The sequence below is a fragment of the Perognathus longimembris genome, chromosome 10 (assembly GCF_023159225.1).
Source record: "Perognathus longimembris pacificus isolate PPM17 chromosome 10, ASM2315922v1, whole genome shotgun sequence".
Taxonomy (NCBI): Eukaryota; Metazoa; Chordata; class Mammalia; order Rodentia; family Heteromyidae; genus Perognathus; species Perognathus longimembris.
The window spans coordinates 2,587,746-2,605,798 of NC_063170.1; the positions used below are offsets into that span (position 1 = coordinate 2,587,746).

The window sequence follows — 18,053 nt, forward strand, 5'->3', positions numbered from 1 at the left end:
CAGCTATGTCGTTTGCCGCACACAGACGTGACTTCCAGATCTTCTTTGTAAGTGTTCTTGCATAAGGAATTGCTTTGTCCCATCCAGTACGATTAAACTGCACATCCTTGCCCCTCCTTCCTTTTTCTTTTTCCTTTTGCATTTGACTGGAATCGCTTTGCCCATCCTTTCATTTCTAGATCACCTTAAAACTCACAATCTCTGCCTTTTGATTGTAATATTTGGTGCAAACACTTCATTAACAACCGATACACGTCCTTCCTTCCGCTCCCTCATAAACGTCTGGACACAGGGAACTCTAGCTCAGCTGCACAGCTTCAAGAAGGAGCGGGGGAGCCTCGTAAAGAGCAAAGGAAAACGACGGGGGGGGGGGGGGGGTGGCGGGGAAAGCTGAGTCACCAAGGCAGTCCTGGCCTTGTGGCCCCAGAGGCAGGTGGCGGCGGGGAGGGGAGCCGCGATGCAGAGCGGGGAGGGGGGGGCTGCGTGAACGGCCGGCTGGGGGCCCGGTGTGGCCCATCTAGCCGTGACATTCTAGAGCTCAAAGATTCCCCCAGCTCTGGGCGGCTCCCTGAGCGGCCCACGAGCTGGAGAGCCCCCTCGGGCTGCAGACAGCGGAGGAGGAGCCCGGGCACCCCGGGCCTGGGCCTCTGCAGGCACCGGCCGCCTTGCGGGGCTCAAGGGCTAAGCGCCCTGCTGGAGTTCGCAGGGACCGAACAGGAGCTCCAGCCCCGCGGGTGGACGGGGGTCATTTGTGCTTTCTCTGGGTGCCTGGGGTTCCTGGAAATGTACCGGGAGCTCCGGAAAGACCAGGAAGCACCGGGAAGAGGGGGTTTGTGAAGCAGGGAACTTTCAAACGGAAGGGCAGTCTGGTAAGATGAGGCCACAGAGCCCCGCGGGATGCTGGGCTCCACGGGGCTGAGGGGCACCAAGGGCCCTACTCACATCAGCGTAGATGTTGCTGCCAAACACAGAGGCCCAGTGGGGTGGCTGGTCCCGACAGCCGGCCGGACAGAGGATTCTGGAAAGGAAGCAGCAGCATTTATGAGGGGAGGGAAAAGGGAAGGGAAGGGGAGGGGAGGGAAAAGGGAAGGGAAAGGAAGGGAAGGGGGAAGGGAAGGGAAAGGAAGGGAAGGGAAGGGAGAAGGGAAGGGAAGAGAAGGAAAGGGGGAAGGGAAGGGAAAGGAAGGGAAGGGAAGGGAAGGGGGAAGGGAAGGGGAAAGGGAAGGGAAGGGAAGGGAAGGGAGGAGGGGGAAGGAAGGGGAAGGGAGGGGAGGGGAAGGGAAGGGAAAGGAAGAGAAGGGAGGGAAGGGGAGGGGAGGGGAGGGGAGGGAAGGGAAGGGAGAAGGGAAGGGAAGAGAGGAGAGGAAAAGGGAAAGGAAGGGAGGGGAGGGGAGGGGAAGGGAAGGGAAGGGAAGGGAGGGGAGGGGAGGGAAGGGAAGGGAAGGGAAAGGAAGGGAGGGGAGGGGAGGGAAGAGAAGGGGGAAGGAAAGGGAAGTAGGAAGAGAAGAGAAGGGAAGGGAGAGGAGGGGAGGGGAAAGGAAGGGGGAAGGGAAGGGAGAAGGGAAGGGAATGGAAGGGGAGAAGGGAAGGGAAGGGAGGGGGAAAAGGAAGGGAAGGGAAGGGAAGGGAGGGGAGGGGAGGGGAGGGAAGGGAAGGGAGGGGAGGGGAGGGAAGGAGAGGGGAGGGAGAAGGGAAGGGGGAAGGGAAGGGAGGAGAGGGGAAGGGAAGGGAGGGGAGGGAAAGGGAAGGGAAGGGAGGGGAGGGGAGGGGAGAGACAGGAAGGGAAGGGAAGGGAAGGAGGAAGGAAAGAGAAGGGAAGGGAGGGGAGGGGGAGGGGAGGGAAAGGAAGGGGGAAGGGAAGGGAAGGGAAGGGAGAAGGGAAGGGGGAAGGGAAGGGAAGGGGAAGGGGAAGGGAAGAGAAGGGGAAGGGGAAGGGAACCTAAGACACCCAGATGTCCTGAGCTGGTTCTTTCCATTTGAATGTTGCGATCTAACTTTCTAGATGAAAGGCACGTGTGTGCTTAAAGAAAGATCTCACACGCAGGAAGACACCGAAGCAAGGAAACAAAAGGGGATCAAATAGCTAAGAGAGAGGAGTGCAGCACATGGAGTCCATACTGGGGTCCAGCGTGCAGACCGAAATCCACACGCATGCCACTCCCGGCACGCCCCCCCCGCGGGGGGCGGGGGAGGGGCTCCCTGTGGTGACTCATGGAATATTCCAGGAAGGGGTGCTGATAACCTGGGTAGGGACAGGGTAGATCTGCCGCTTGGAGCGCCTGGAACTGGGTGGAACGGGGTGGCTGGCGAGCTCCAACCAGGAAAAAGCCAAGCTTTACTTAAGAAAAGGCCTTTTGTGTTTATCTAGAGCACTTGACCACAAGCTGGAGCCCAGGGACCAAGAAACCAAAATGGCACCCGGAAGCCATCTGGCCCAGACACAGCAGGCTTCTTAGGGCTGAGGAGGCTTCTCAGGGGGAAAGGAAGGGGGGCAGGCAGGGAAAGGGGTGTGTTCATGTAGACCTCCTTCCAAAAAAACCCTCAAATTTTCCTACTTCTGCTGGAATAACAGGTCAGGAGCTTTACACTTTGGACCCCTGTACTCTGTCGAGTTTTTCTTTGTATTTCTCTGAAATCATTTCCTTGTACTAAAATCTAAGGGGACACGTGACAAGCCACTCCCAGAGCTCTAGAAGGGTCTCCGGAGGAGAACGACAAAGGTGGGGGTTGGGGGTGAGTCATCAGGACCTGGAGGGGACCTGGCGCGCTCTTGGTTACATCCACGGGGTTCAGGAACCCGGGACCCCGCACCCACCAGAGGAAGGCCGGAGGGCCCTGGACTTGAGCCGTGAGATCGGGGACGGCCCTGGCACACCAGACGAGAGAGCCCGCCGCCCGCGCCCCGCCGCCTTACCGTGGGCAGTGGGTAGCCGGCTTCGCAAACGGGCAGAGCTGCGCGACCGTGGCGTAGCAGTCCAGGGCCTGCTCTGGGGACGGGAACACGGAGGGGCGCGTCAGGCCCCGGCCGGCTGCTCAGGGACCCCCCCCCACCCCCGTGCCGTCTGTGCCTGCGGTGCCTCTCGTTTTGCAGCCGGTCCCCGCTCGTGGCGGGCGGCTGCGGCTCAGGAGGCAGACGGGCCGCTGGGGGCCCTGAGACGGGGCGCTCTGCTCCTCCCACGACAGCTGTGGGTGTCCGGGAGCCCGTCCTCGGCTGCGCCGGGGCCGGCCTTCTTGCTTTTTGAGGGGGCTTCTCCCTGGGTGGCCCAGCTTGCAGAGAGCTCCCCATTCTCCTGCCGCCTCCGCCTCCCGAGCCGCTAGTGTTACAAGTGTGCACAACTACTGCCGCACCTGGAGACCTTTTTCCTGTCTCCCCCTTGGGGGGGGGGGGCCCTAGAGTCTGTGTCAGTGCAGCCGGCCCGCTGGGGTGGCCGAGGCAGCCACGGTGACGCGTACACAAACGGGCACGGCTGGGGCCCGATGACACCTCACGGACAGAAACAGGTGTCGGGCAGGTCTAGGCCCGTGCACTGCAGTCTGTCCCCCAGGTCCGCCAGGGAATTCCGGAGCTACCGAAGGGACTGGCTTTCTCAGCTCCAGTAACGGATTAGGTCAAGTTAATGCTTTATAAACACCTCTGAAGAGGTTTCTCTGTACTTTTTTTTTTTTTTTTTTTGGCCAGTCCTGGGCCTTGGACTCAGGGCCTGAGCACTGTCCCTGGCTTCTTCCCGCTCAAGGCTAGCACTCTGCCACCTGAGCCACAGCGCCCCTTCTGGCCGTTTTCCATATATGTGGTGCTGGGGAATCGAACCGAGAGCTTCATGTGTAGGAGGCAAGCGCTCTTGCCACTAGGCCATATTCCCAGCCCGTTTCTCTATTTTTAAGCTAACTTTAAAATGTTTTGTAATGGGCGGAGGGGGAAGCAGCACTAAGCATTTTTGTGAGGACAGCTAGCCAGATGTTTTTGCCCCAGGTAAAGGACAAGAGCCACCTCCCCGTAGCGCGGCCCAGGGCGGACCACACACTCTCCTGTGTACTCACCCCATCCTGCAGGGGGTCATACCCCGAGCAGTAGAAAAAGCTGGCCCGGAGGCCAGGCACAGCGGCCACACCTGTAATCCCAGCTACTCAGGAGGCCGAGATCAGAAAGACTCAGGGAGCAAAAGGATTTACCAGACCCCATTGCTACAAAGGAAACCTGCCTGTCGCCCCGGCCCCCGTGGGACGCGCACAACCGATGGCCCGCCAGCCTACCTTTCACCTTTGACACCAGGAACGAACTGGAAGGCTTGTATTTGCTGGAAGAGAAGACACGAGGTCAGGGTGCACAGGAAATCCCCTAACGGAGCACATCCCAACTCCCACTTCCCCTCTCCTGGCTTAAGAGCCTGACCGTTCTCAGAATATTCTAGAACAAGGCCCCTTAACGTCTCCCACTAAGGCCTCCTGTGGCAGCCCGGTGACGTCGACAGAGCCCCTGTTAAAATGAGACTTCCAAATGCACAAGGTTGGGAGGAGCGCCGCGGTCGCCGTGTCGTCGCTGCAGGGGTGCGGAGCCGGCTGGAGCGGGCGGCCCGATGTGCGCCCGGAGCGCTGGGATTCGCACTCGGCTCTCCTGGCCTCCCTCACCCCGGGTGGCGGCGGCCGCGGGGCCCGCACCCCTCGGGTCTGTGAGGACGGCGCCTGCCCTTGGTCAGGCCCCGCGCCCCGCTCCCTTCCCTCCCTCCAGCACCCCTTGTGCAGCCGGGAAGGGCCCCCCGGGGGCCCCGAGCCGCTACCTCAGGGACTCCACGCCGTTCTTCTGGGACTTGACGAAGAAGGGCGCCATGCCGTTCCTGGTGATGTCCACCAGGCCCCCTCGGTCGTCCAGGACGCCGTGGTGGAGGGCGGCCCGGCAGATGCTGGAAGCCTGCGGGAGTCCGAATTAATCCCCGTCAGGGACACCGAGATTCCTGTCCCCGCCTCTGAAGCCAACCCAAGCCCGCCCGGCCCCCGGCCGTCGCCCCCCGGGCCAACCACGGCCTTGTTCCCTGCTGCTTATCTTTCCGCACTCTTCCGGGCTGCTGCAGCCACCGAGGGGAGTCACAAGCCGCCCTTTCTCGCCGCCCGCCGGAGCGTGCTAACCACAGCCGGGGAGGCGGGCGCGGGCCAGGCCCAAGGGGCGCGGAGCCCGCCTCCCGGGAGAGCCGCCCACCTCCCTCAAAGCGGCACCCGGCTTCCGCGGGAGCCCCCGAAAGAAACACGGATCGCACGTACACTCTCGTAAAACAGGGATCCGAACACCTTCGCCTTGCTCGCGAGACAGCCTGCCGGGCACCGGTACCTGCAGGAGGACACAGAAGCCGCTCAGCGACGCCCTCCATCCGTCCCGCGGCCTCGGCCGCGCCCGTCTTCTTCCCCTCCGGGTCTGTTACTCGGGTTAGAAGCGCTCCGGCGTGGTCCTGGGGTGTGGACCCAACCCAGAGCCCCGCGCGCGCTCCATCCCGAGCTGCCCCGGCGCACCCAGGTTCACGTTCACACACACGGTATCGCGAGAGTCGGCGGCGTGCTCAGGTCTGGAGGAGAACCCGCGACCCACCGCAGAGAGTGGGGGTGGCCTCCGGCCCCGTGGACGAGACGGACGCGCTCCCTCCGTCTACAAGGCCCCGCTGCGTGCGTCACGCAGACCAGAGCAAACGCCCACCTTCCGGAAAGACTCCGGGCTCCCGGGGGACGCTGGACTTCCCTCACACCCCAAGCAAAAAGCCACGGTCACACCGACGTGCGGGCACCGGTGCGTAAGTGTGGGAACAGAAGCAGCCAGCGGGCGACAGGGAAACGGCCAGCTCGCGGTTCCTGCACAGCGGCCTGGGCGGTGGGTGCGGCCGGGCGCTGCGGCTCACGCCTGTACTCCCGGCCCCTCGGGACGCCGGGACAGGACAGTCCATGAGACTCCTCTCTCCAGTGAACCATTTCCCCTCCCGTGTCCACGAGGTGGGGCTCGGGTGGGGGGAGGCGGAGCCTCCGTCCCGGGGACAGGGCGGGAAGGGCGACCTCTCACCGGTTGCACGTGGACCCTCTGCACTTGTTCTTCATCTGGGTGTCACAGCCGATGTCCTGGGCTAGAGGAGAGACGTGGAAATAAGCGTCTGTCACAGGAAGAAGCCAGGAGCCGGCCCCCCTTCCCAGGAACGTTCCGGAATGTTCTGGAATCACGTGAGGACCGGAGCAAGCATCCGCAGGACCACCCTGACGTGGAGGAGATGACCCCCGCTGCCTGCACAGCGTTGCAGGGTGGAGGCCGCGATGCCTGTGTGCCTTCTCCCGAGAGGCAGGGAGCCCGGGAGACGCCCTCCGTCTGCCCCCCGGACCCCTTGGAGAGGACGCTGGCTTGGGGACAGTGCCACCTAAGCCCTCCTGCTCCAGCTTGCCTTTGTGTTGTGTTTTTTTTTTTTTTTGCCAGTCCTGGGCCTTGAACTCAGGGCCTGAGCACTGTCCCCGGCTTCCTTTTGCTCAAGGCTAGCACTCTGCCACCTGAGCCACAGAGCCCCTTCTGGCCGTTTTCTATACATGTGGTGCTGGGGAATCGAACCCAGGGCCTCATGTATAGGAGGCGAGCACTCTTGCCACTAGGCCATATTCCCAGCCCACTCCTGGCTTTTTCTATATATATGTGGTGGTGAGGAATCGAACCCAGGGCTTCATGTATACAAGGTGAGCACTCTTGCCACTAGGCCACCTTCCCAGCCCCCAGTGCTTGCTTTGGATGACTTCAAAATGGCATTTTCACCAGTGGCTCGTGCCTTTAACCCCCGCTACTCTGGAGGCTGAGAGCTAATGATTGTGGTTTGAACCCAGCCCGGGCAAGGAAGCCCACGAGACCCTTATCTCCAATTAGCTACCGAAACGCCAGAAGTGGAGCCGTGGCTCAAGTGGTAGAGCACTAGCCTGGAGTAAGACGAACGTTTGGGGATAGTGCCCAGGCCCTGAGTTCAAGGTCCAGGACTGGCACGCATGTGCGTGCATGCGTGTGTGCACACACACACTATATATGTATATGTATATATATATATAATTTTCAAGTAACGACTTACAGGTTGAACCTGGCCAGCCGCCCCCCACCTCCTCCCCTCTGTCAACCTGAAGGCCTCCGGCCTCCAGCCCCCCGCTCTCCGAGGTGGCTGAGAGGGCATGGGGGGGGCGAGGGGACACAGACTCACTCATGTAGCTGACGGCGGGGGTCTTCTTGGGTTTCGTGGGCCTGACCACCCTGGGCTGGAGCCGGTCGGCCGTCTCCTTGGGCGCGGGCGCCGTCTCCACCTCATTCATCTCGTCTGTCTCGGGTTTCTGCTTGGCGGGCTCTTCATGGGGGGGGGGCGGGGGGAGGACGACAGTGGGGTTCGACAGAAATGCACTTTAAAAAACCAGACGCGTTTGCGGTTCGGTTTCTCAAAGAGCTGCTTGATGGCGAGGAGGCAGTGGGGGGGGGCGGGGGGGGGCCTCCGCCCGCTCGCTGCCCAGCGCGGCAGGTGAGCCCAGGTGAGCCGCCCGGTCCCCGCCTGGCCCTAGGTGACCAGAGTGGCTTCCTGACCCGCCTCCAGTTGTCGCCGCAGCCTCGAGAGCCATCCCCAGCTGCCGGGCCCGAGCCGCAGCCCCCGGGCTGGGACGGCCGCTCAACCGCCCCCCTCCTCCCCCACCCAAGCACGCGCTGCCCTCCCGCCCCCGCAGCTCACGCCTCGAGGCGTCTCCAAGGCCCTGAGTTCAAAGCCCAGTGCTACCACAAGAGAACAAACAAGAGGAGGAAGAGGAGGAGGCGGGGACTCAAGGCCCGGGCGCTGCTCCGGGGCGTCGTTGCTCAAGGCTAGCGCTGAGTCACGTGAGTCACCGCGCTACTCCAGGCCAGGGTCACGGGGTCCCCACACAGCGCTCAGTCCTCCCCAGCCTCCTCTTAGGAAACACGCTGGGCCCATCTCACGGGCCGGAGACCGGCTGCCCCGCACCCAGCGGGGCCCCACCGGCCGGGTCAGGTCCCTAAGCCCCCTGCGTCATTCACGTCCGAGGTGACGGGGTGGGAGGGACCTCTCCCTCCTCCTCCTCAAATCCACGGCCTGGTGACGGCCACGGCCCTCCGGCCCCCGCACGCCCGCGGAGCTCAGACGGGGGAGCCGCTCTGGGGACAGAGCTCTGCACGATTAGCTAAGCAAACCTCCATGCCTGCCCGCGAGGCTGGCGCCCTCCACTCGAGAGCAAGAAAGAAAGACGGGGTGGCGCTGGGCGTGCACGCCGGCACCCGAGGGCCCTGGGCGGGGGCTCCCTGAAAGCGCCCTGGGGAAATCGGGGTGCGTCTGTTCCAAAACACGCGGGACGCGCCTGCCGCGTGCCACCCGGAGCGTAACGCTCGGGAGGAGTTTGGGGGCGATGGGGGTGTGGGGGGGGAGCGTGTCTGCCTCGGGAGTCCGGCAGGCCCCGGAGGAGGGGTGACCAGCAGCGTGGGGACCCCAGGAAGCGCCGCTGCGGGAGAGCCGCGGCCCGGGAGCTGGGCACGAACGGGTCGTCAGAGCAGACGACGCAGGCAGACCCCTTCCCCGGGGGCGCGCCGTCCCCTGACCGCCCAGGACGTGCCCACGGGGGCCAGTCAGCCACGAACCGCCGTGGAGAGCGGGGGCCACACGCGGCTAACCCAGAAAAAGAGCCAGGACGTAAAGATTCCAAGCCCGCGCGTGGCGACGCATCCCGCCGAGAAGTCAAAACACCCCGCCAAGCCTGGCGCACTGGCTCAGGCCCGTCACGCCAGCCACCGAGGAAGCTGAGAGCTCAGGATCCCGGTTCAAAGCCAGCGCAGACAGGAAAGTCTGTGAGACTCCCCAACGAGCCCCCAAAAAGCCAGAAGTGGAGCTGGGAAGGTGGCCTAGTGGCAAGAGCGCTCGCCTCGTATACACGAAGCCCTGGGTTCGATTCCCCAGCACCACACATACAGAAAACGGCCAGAAGTGGCGCTGTGGCTCAAGTGGCAGAGCAAAAAGAAGCCAGGGACAGGGCTCAGACCCTGAGTTCAAGGCCTAGGACTGGCAAAAAGACAAAAACCAAAAAAAAAAAAAAAAAAGCCAGAAGTGGAGCTGTGGCTCAAGTAGCAAAGCACTACCCTAGAGTGGAAAAGCTCAGAGACAGCACCCAGACCCTGAGTTCAAGACCCAGGACTGGCACAAATAACAAAGGTCAAGTCACGGGTCGGTGTCTTTCCCCTAGGCCTTCACCCAGAGTCACCAGATGACCCCACGTCCTGTTGGGGAAGGTACTGGAAGAGAGTCGCCCCCCCCCCCCACCCCGCCGCCCGCCGCCCCCTCTACCCCCTGCCCTGCAAGGTGCATCGGTCAGCTCTGGGCTGCCGACGGAGCGACGAGGAACACAAAGCCCCGCCGCAGACCCTAGGCAGCCCCGTGGGTCAGGGACAGGGCCTCCAAACCCCGAGAAGAGCGTGGACTCCGAACGCGAGACTCGCTGTACGCACCGAGAACGCACGCTAACGACCAGAGCAGTGTGCGTGTGTGTGCGTGCGTATGTGTGTGCGCGCGTGTGCGCAGCCCCCCTCCGCAGCCCGTGGGCTTGTCCGGGCCTCCGCTGTCTCGGCTGTGTCAGGCAGCCTGGGAGCAGTGGTCCACACTCGGCTCGGGAGTCTGGCCGGAGTCCCTGGGCGTCGGGGTCTCCGGGGGCCAGGCCGAGCTCCGAGTGGGGCGGGGCTCTGTGGGTCCCGTCCCCCCCCACCCCCCGTGACCGTGGGTCCGTGGGTCCGCGGGAAGCCCAGCCTACCTCGGTAGCACAGGTTGTTCCTGCAGCCTCCCCCGAAGCTGGGCGGGCACTCGGAGCAGGGCCGGCCGGTCTTGTAGGGGGCTTCTCCGATCCAGTTCCCCCTGGGGACAGAGCGGAAGGGCGGTCAGCTCGGCCGCTCCCGGGACCCGGGACCGGGGAGGAAGGCGCGCAGGGCCCCGTGCGCGAGGGCACGGCCGTCGTGGGCACCAGGCGCCCAGGCCAGGGGACCCGATGCCAAGATGCCACCCGGGGCCTCGTCCCGAGAGCGGGGCAGACGCCACACCCGCGCTGCCCGGCCGCCGCCCACCCCGCGGGCGCGGCGAGGCCCGCCCACGCCCGGCCTCCCACCGTCCGCCCCGTGGCGGGGAGCCAGGCCGCGGGGGCTCCCCGGAAGGACAGGGTCAGAGGTCACGAGGGTGGGGGCCTGGCCCCGTAAGATGAGCCCCACGAGCACACGGAAGCACCCGAGAGAAGGCGGCCATCTGCTCACCCGCCAGGCCCGACCCCGGCAACTGGCCCCGGGACGGACCGTCAGCCGGGGACACCCCCAGACCGCGGGGACACCCCCAGACCGCGGGCCGCGAGCCCCGCCGTTCCCAGGAAGGGAAGGGGGGGACGCTGCTGACGATGACGGCCAGGCTTGGCTTCCGCTGGGTCTGCCGGCCTTTGTCCCCCGCGCCAGGCCCGGTGTCCCGCACCTGTAACCCTGGCTACGCGGGAAGCGGAGGTCGAGGGGTGGTGCTTTGAAACCAGTCAGGGCGGGGCAGTTTACAAGACCCCTTCTCCGCGGGGAGCCGGGCGTGGTGGGGTGTGCCTGCTGCCCAGGCACCCACGCGGGCTGGGGGGGGGGCGCTGCCCGGGCCGGGGAGGAGGCCCTGAGCACAAACCCCAGCACCCGACAAAGCCAGCCGTGTCCCCATGCCACAGCAGCTCTCCCCACGAATCCCACCCCGGGGGGCCCCACGCCGGGGGGGGGGCCCTGCAGACCCCGGAGGCTCCCCTTCCAGCACGCCTGCCTCGGGGCCGATGGATGAGCTCCTGCTGCCCGCCTGCCTCGGTCAGCGAGCCCACCGGGCAGCGCCCTGGGCTGGGCTGGCGGCCGGGCCGGCGGCCGGCGTGGAGACCCCAGGCTGCACACAGGGCCAGCGGCTGCCCAGGGGCGGCGCGCGGGCGCCACCAGCCACCAAGGAGGAGCGAGAGGCGGGACGAGCGGGTGCACGCAGGGCAAGGGGGCCCCGGGGGACACAGAGCAACGGGGCCCAGACTGAACACCTCGTCCTGGGGTGCTAGCTATGCTATGTTTTTTGGGGAAAAGACCCTGTGGGCTGCCCACACGACAGGATGAGATAAAACCAGTCGCGGGCTGGGGATATAGCCTAGTGGCAAGAGTGCCTGCCTCGGATACACGAGGCCCTAGGTTCGATTCCCCAGCACCACATATACAGAAAACGGCTAGAAGCGGCGCTGTGGCTCAAGTGGCAGAGTGCTAGCCTTGAGTGGGAAGAAGCCAGGGACAGTGCTCAGGCCCTGAGTCCAAGGCCCAGGACTGGCCAAAAAAAAAAAAAAAAAAAAAAACCAGTCGCACCCCGGAAGCCAACAAGGGCGACAGCATTCCCCGTCTACGATTGGCCTGGTGCTGGCCACTGACAAGGGGAAAGTGTGCTGGGCTTGGAACTGCGGGGAGACAGCCCTTCCCTCCCCTGCTGCTTCTCTCTGCTTGAGAAGACAGGACGGAGGTGCTCTGCAGCCACTTTGGGTCCACGAGGAACGAATGGGACGGCGGAGAGAGCGAAAAGGCCTGAGTGCCGGGGACAGGGCAGAAGGTGGCCCGGGTCACGCGCGACAGCCCAGAGGCTTCCCCGCGAGGCCCGCTTTGGTGGCGTGACACCTCCCCCCGGGGCCGCGCGTTCTCACTTGGGAGAGTAATTGCACACGAGGTAGACGGCGTTCTCCCACAGGTCGCCCCAGACGTTGATGGTGCGGCAGGTGTGCACGGCACAGCCGATCTTGTTGGTGGTGGCCCAGACGATCTGCAAAGACGGCGTGCGCGCGTCACGGCTCGAGGGGCGGGGCGCCCGGGGCGAGGGCCGGACCTCCTCGGCGCCCCGAGAGCCGCCACGCCCACCCGCCGAAGCACCCGCCCCGTGCGGTGCCCACGCCAGCCGCGGGCGCGCAGCGGAGGACCCCGGGCGCCTGGGTGGCGGGGGTGGGGGGGCGGGGGCGGGGCAGGGAGGCGGGGCGGGGGCGGGGCGGGGAGGCGGGGGCGGGGAGGCGGGGGGCGGGGGGCGGGGAGGCGGGGGCGGGGGGCAGGGAGGCGGGGGGCGGGGGGCAGGGAGGCGGGGGCGGGGAGGCGGGGGGCGGGGGCGGGGGCGGGGGCGGGGGGGCGGGGGCGGGGAGGCAGAGGCGGGGCGGGGAGGCGGGGGAGGCAGGGAGGCGGGGGCGGGGGCGGGGGCGGGGGCGGGGGCGGGGAGGCGGGCCCGTACCTGCGTGTAGTGCGTGCACATGGCGCCCGAGCAGCGCTCCGGGCACCAGGGGTTGCACTCCTGCGGGTAGGGGTAGGTGTAGTCCTTCACCTCGTCGTACCAGGACTGCACGTGGAAGCCGGGAGAGCGGTACCTGGGGGACGGGCCTCCGTCAGCCTCCCCGGGGCACGCGGCCGGGGGGGGGGCAGGGCTCCCCGGCGGCTGGAAGGCCCGCAGATGCCCCCGCGCAGGGCAGCGCCGGGCCCCCGAGCGGAGTCCGAGAGGGGCGTCCCAACCACGGCTGGACCCCCGGGCGGCGAGCGGCCGGCCCCCACGCCGGCCCCACCGGGGCTGCCGGCAGCCCGCAACACGGCCCTCGCTCCCGAAGATGGGGGGGGCTCCCCCACCCAATGCCAGCGGGGCGCCCAGGGGCTGCGGGGGGGGGGGAGCGGGGGACAGCCCGCCATGGGCAGGGAGAGCCCTGAGCTCTTGCCCACGGTGCTGGCCACGCGTGGGGGCTCGGGTGACTCGGGGCACACCAGCGCGCAGCACGGATGCGCAGGGAGAAGGGGGAGCGCGGCCTGGGGCCCGGCCCCAGCGCCCAGAAGAAACCAAGGCCTGAGCCCCACGCAGCCTCCCTGGGTCATTGTCCCCTTGGCTTGCTTTTTCTCTTTTGCCCTGCTAGGAATGGAACCCAGATCGGCGGCTGGCAATCCGCACCCCAGCCCGGGCGCCCCGAATCCAGGACTCCAGGCCTAGGATGCTCCCTGGCTGGCTGTAAGGGGAAAACCCACTGTCCCCCACCCCCCAAGACAAGGACAGGCCCCCGGGTCCTGTAGCAGCAGGCCCGGCTGGCTCCAGCAAGCGGGGCTGGGGAGGGAACCCGAGCTGGGAGCCCCTGGGTCCGTCCTCACTCCCAGGCCCTTTGCCAGCCGCCTGGAAGGGTTCCTGGCCCCTAGCCTCAGTTTCCCCACAAGCCTGAGGTGTGGTTGCTTGCCCAATCACACCCTCACCTTGCTGGGGGCTGACCGTGACACCCCCCCCCCCGAACAACACACAGGATCACAGGCACCGGGCCTCCCTCCCCCAGCCCCAGGACCCCCCAGGAGTCAGGCCCCCCCCGCCCCCGGGGCCCGTACCTGCCCCAGTGCACAGCCAGGTTCTGCCCGATGGACACCAGCAGGCTGGACGGGCCGTGCTCCCAGACGCACTCCTGGGCCCAGGCGGCCGCCGACCGCTCCAGCTCTTCATCCCAGGTCTGCGGGCGGGGGAGGGAGGGAGGGGCAGGGGTCAGGGCCACGGAGGACCGGGCCACGAGCGCCCGGCCACCCGCGGCGGCGGCAGGAAACCGCAACTTCCCCCCGCTGGCTTACTTAACCCGTGGCCGGGCCAGGGTGTGGTCCCAGCTCCGGGGCCGGAGCCTCTGCCGGGGCCGGGACCGGCGGGAGGGCAGAACGGAGCCCCCCCCCCCCCACAGGGCTGGCCACGCGCTTCCTGCCGTGGCTGCGGGTGACAAGCTCACGCCCACGTCACAGAAGAGAAAATCTAGGCTCCGAGAAGCGAGGCCACGTTCCGGGATCCCACAGCCCGCCCTCCCCACGCCCCTCCCCCTCCCCCTCCCCCTCCCCCAGAAGCGCAGTCTCTGAAGGCCCAGGGCCCCGTCAGACACCCCACCTGCCAGCCACCATGACGCCCCACCCCAGAAGTCAGAACGCCGCAGCCCGGGAAGCGGAGCGGCTCAGACGGGAGAGCACCCGCTTTGAGCAACAGGGCTGCGCGAGAGCACAGGGCCCCGAGTGCAGGCCCCGGCACGAGCACGTAGACGCGTGTGCACGCACGCGCGTGCGCACACACACACCGAGGCAGACTGACGGGGCTCCTCCTCGGAGGCCTCGGTGCCAGGAAGGGCCCGGCCCACCGAGGACCGGACCACCAGGGCCTCCCCTCCCCCGTCCCTCCCCAGCCGCCCCCCCCCCCAGTTGATGAACCCTGGGGCTGGTTTCTGGGTGGAGAGGCTGAGGTGCCACCAAGGTGTGGCCGCGGGGAAGCCAGGCGTGTCTGGCAGAGGCTGAGGGAGGGGACGGGCTGCCGGCCCGCCCAGGGAGGCCCCGCCGCGCGTACCATGTACTCCATGTTGGAGGCCGGAGGGTACACCTGGCCGCGCAGCTTGTTGTGCAGCATGAGGATCTCCTCGCGGTCCTCCCTGGGGATGGCCCTGCGCACGCGCGCGTGGGGCTCGGCCTGCCGGTACTTGCCGAGCAGCCTCTCCAGGCGGGTGGCGTTGGGCAGGAGGAAGCCCTGGGCCCCGCACAGCAGCAGGGCCAGCGCCAGGGAGACGGTGACGCGGCTCATGGCTCCGCAGCTCCGGGCAGCTCTGGAGGGAGGGGAGGGAGCGGGAGAGACGCCGCGTTAGCACCGACCGGGGGCAGCAGCGCCACGCCGGGAGCCGCCTCGCGCCGGGGCTTCGGGAGGGAGGAAGGCCGTGGCCAGGCCTGCTTCCAGCTGCCCGGCCGGGGCTGGGGGGGGGGGCGTGGGCCTGGTCCCAGGCCGCCTGGGGAGGGAATCGCCTGTCCCGGCGACCCAGGGGACCGGCTGCCTTGTTCAGGACACGGAGCGAGTCTGCTGCCACGCGTCGGCGCTCCCGGGGTGAAGGGGCGGCCGCCAGGACGGTCTCTGCGGGTGCTTCCGCGAGCGGGGTGGCCTCGTGGCATCTGTCGGTTCCCCTCTCCTTGGAGCAGGCGGCCGTCCCTTAGCCCACACCCTCGCTGATGAGCAGGCGGGGCCCCCCTTCTCCTACGAAGAGACTCAGACCCCAGCTGACGGTCCTGCAGACCCGGGCTCGGGGCTCCCCAGCCCCCGTCTGGGCATCTGCGGAACACTCGCTCCGGGTCCTGCCTGGCCTCTGCTTCCCTCCCGACAGCCCACGGGTCTGGGGCGCCCCCTGTGCGGGGCAGTGGGATGGGCAGGATGGACGCGGCCCCCGGAGGTGGACGGGGCGCCGGCTCCCACGCGGCGCAGCCCAGCAAGGCTGCCGGCTGCCAGCGGCATCTTGGGGCCCGGACGCCAGAATGCAGCTGGACAGGGAGGGTGACGGCACCCCCTGAGGACCGGGCTTCAGAGGGCAGCCACCGGGCTGCGGGTGGGGGCGGGGAGGCCGGGACGGGCGTCCCCGCAAGCAGAGGGCTGGCACGAGGGGCGGGGCCGGCGTGGGAGAGCCCCGAGAGCCCGCAGGTCCCCCCCCCCCGACCCTGGAAACGCCGCAGTCCCCAGGAGCCTGCTCCCAGAAATAGCCGGCGGGCCGAGCGTGACGCTAGGTGCACCGTGGTCTCCCGAGGGAGGCGAGCCCAGGGCCGGGCTGGGGGGGGGAGGTGGGGGGCGTCCGTGAGCCGGCCAGGCCAGCTGGCAGCCAGACCAAGAACACACAAGTTCCCAGAGTCCTGCGCTCTCTCCAGGGACGTGCCCCCGCCCATGGGGAGCCCGGGACAGGGGAGGGGCGCGGGGACGCGCTGACGCTGAGCGAGGACGTGGGAGCCGGAGCCGACGTCACCCGGCGTCCACCCTGGCAGCCCGCCACCCCCCCCACCCCCTCCGCCTGTGCTTCAGGACTGTGAGGGGTGGAGGCAGACGCACAGCGTGAGGTCAGGTGACCGCCGGGCCCAGCCAGATGACCACCTGGCGGACGTGTGTCCCTCAGAGGGTACTGGGGGGTGGCGGTGGTGGAATATTACACAGCAGGTAAAACACTCCGGCTAGGGTTCTGCTAGGGTTCAAAATACAATCACAAGTTTAAAAAACAAGCTGTAGGGTACTCTGCTAGTGGCGCTGCATGCGTATACATCAACACGCAAATACAGAGGGGTTCTGAGGTCACCGGTGCCGCGGAGCCTCCAGGAGGAGCGGGGCAGAGGGAGGCAGCCGCGGCGGCTTCTCCCGGGAGCTCCGGAGCCGCTTGCCCGCTAAGAGCTCGGCCAAGCCTTCTGCAGCGCGCCGTTACACAGGGTCCGACAGCGGCCGGGCCTGGCCGGAGCCCAAGGGGACGTGGCTCTGTTCCCGGCGGGGGGAGGGGGGAGCCGAGGCCCGGCCTGGGGCTCCTGCCAAGCGTAGCGCTTACGGGCTTTAACAGGGGACGGGGGCCGCAGGGCCGGCATGTCCGGGGCGGGACTCCAGGATGCCTGCACCTGTTATGAGCTTGACCCTGTCCCCCCCGCCTCCAAATACGAATGCTGAGATCCTGACCTCAGTACCGGGCGCCAGGCAGCCGCGAGCGGGGGCTGAGGGAGGCCCGAGCTCCACGGTGGGCTCTGGGGGGGGGGGGGGGGCGTGGTCCCGGCTACCACGGCCCTGGCAGGTGGATGCCAGAGGAGCCCACGCGCCGTCCCCTCGGGAAGGCAGCTGGCCTCGGGGGACCCCGGGGGAGCACATCTGGGCCACACCTCTGGCCCAGCATCAAGGCCCAGCTGGTCCCGGCACGCTGGCCGCAGATGGCGGTCCTTTCTCGCCAGCCTGCAGCTGCCCCAGTGCGGGCGGCCGCGCCCCGGATCCCGCCACGCGGGGGGGGGGGGGGAGGCCCGCGCCTCCGCTCTGCGCGTGCACCCGACCCTCCCGCCGCGCCCCCGCACGCCCCGGCTGGGCGGAGCCGCCCGCAGACCTCACCCGTGTGATTGCCAAACAAAGCCCCGGGACCACGGAGCCGCTCCCGGCTCCCGGCTCGCCCGAGCACACGGGAGGCCCCGTGAAGAACCAGCGAAGCTCTCCCGGCCCCCGCCACCGGGGAGCCAGGCTCTCAACCCCGCACGGCGTTCTGTGCCGAGGCTTGAACCCAGGGCCTCGGCAGCCCTTACCGCTGTCACTCAGCGCTGGTACTCTCCCGCTTGAGCCGCACGCGGCTCAACTTCTAGAGTTTTGCTGGTTAATGGGAGATAAGAGTCTCACAGACCTTCCTGCCCGGGCCGGCTTTGAACCGTGGTCCTCAGATCTCAGCCTCCTGCGTAGCTGGGATCACAGGCTGTGCGAGCTTTGAATTGCACCCGGGCTCTGCCAGGGAGGGGCTGATTACATCCTCACTTGGCAGCCAGGGCCCAGAGTTCAAGCCCCACGACAAACAAAACCAGCTTGCGAGGCCGCAGGACTGGAAGCTGTACACAGGCCGGTGGGGGGGGGGAGGGAGGGGGCGGGCCTCGGCCCGGTCAAGGGGAGGCTTGTGGGCATTTGGGGCGCAGGCAAGCACGGTGCTTCTGAGCTGGGGAGGGGGAGGGGGGCGGCTGTTGCGTCATCCGCCCCAGCCGCTCGGCGAGTGTTGGGGAAGTTTGCCAGGAGGGAGACTCTTCGGACTGAGCCATCCTCTCCCCACACATGCCGTTCCCTCCGCCCATCCAGGGCCCCGCCCGCCCTGCCACCGGGCCAGCTGCGTTTGGCCTGCTCACCCGGGGTTCTGCTTCCTGGAAGCGTATTCACCACAGACCTGGGGACCGTCCAGGGCTCAAGAAAGACTTACGGGGTGATTGCGAAGCTCCCCGTGTCTGTCTCCCCCCCGGATCAGGAGAGCCAGATGAGAACTGGACCACTGCAAGGCCTGTGGTTGCTGCAGCGTGGGGCGCCGGGGAGGAGACCTGGGTGGGTTTGATTCCTGACGCTGCTCCCACCAGCTGTGCGGCCCGAGACGGAGCCGCAGCTGCTCCGGGCCCCGCGTGCACGGCTGGAAGGCAGAAGGCGCTCGAGGCGCCGCGCGCAGCTGGGCTCCGCCATCGCGTCGCCGGGAAGCCGGGCCGGAGCCGCGCCCCGGGAACCCCAGCTCCTCCGGAGGCCCAG

General features: G+C 67.4%; 1 protein-coding gene across 1 annotated transcript; it reads right to left on the reverse strand.

Annotated features, from left to right (window-relative positions):
• Positions 1-849: 849 nt before the first annotated feature.
• Crispld2 (cysteine rich secretory protein LCCL domain containing 2) lies at positions 850-14,608 on the reverse strand. Its single transcript, XM_048355542.1, has 12 exons — positions 14,367-14,608; positions 13,385-13,503; positions 12,267-12,399; positions 11,698-11,813; positions 9,784-9,884; positions 7,197-7,337; positions 6,038-6,098; positions 5,254-5,320; positions 4,776-4,906; positions 4,252-4,295; positions 2,915-2,987; positions 850-1,018 (listed from the first exon to the last, which is right to left on the reverse strand). The coding sequence occupies exons 1-12, from the start codon at positions 14,595-14,597 to the stop codon at positions 850-852; spliced, it is 1,386 nt and encodes a 461-aa protein (XP_048211499.1). The 5' UTR covers positions 14,598-14,608.
• Between the last annotated feature and the right edge of the window lie 3,445 nt (positions 14,609-18,053).

Bases quoted from the DNA above. Each gene is read 5' to 3' on its own strand.
- Crispld2 (XM_048355542.1), bottom strand. From the start codon at position 14,597: ATGAGCCGCGTCACCGTCTCCCTGGCGCTGGCCCTGCTGCTGTGCGGG. The intron at 13,504-14,366 runs GTACGCGCGGCG...CCCCGCCCGCAG, and splicing joins CCTCCAACATGGAGTACATG to ACCTGGGATGAAGAGCTGGA. The intron at 12,400-13,384 runs GTACGGGCCCCG...CCCGTCCCCCAG, and splicing joins CTGGCTGTGCACTGGGGCAG to GTACCGCTCTCCCGGCTTCC.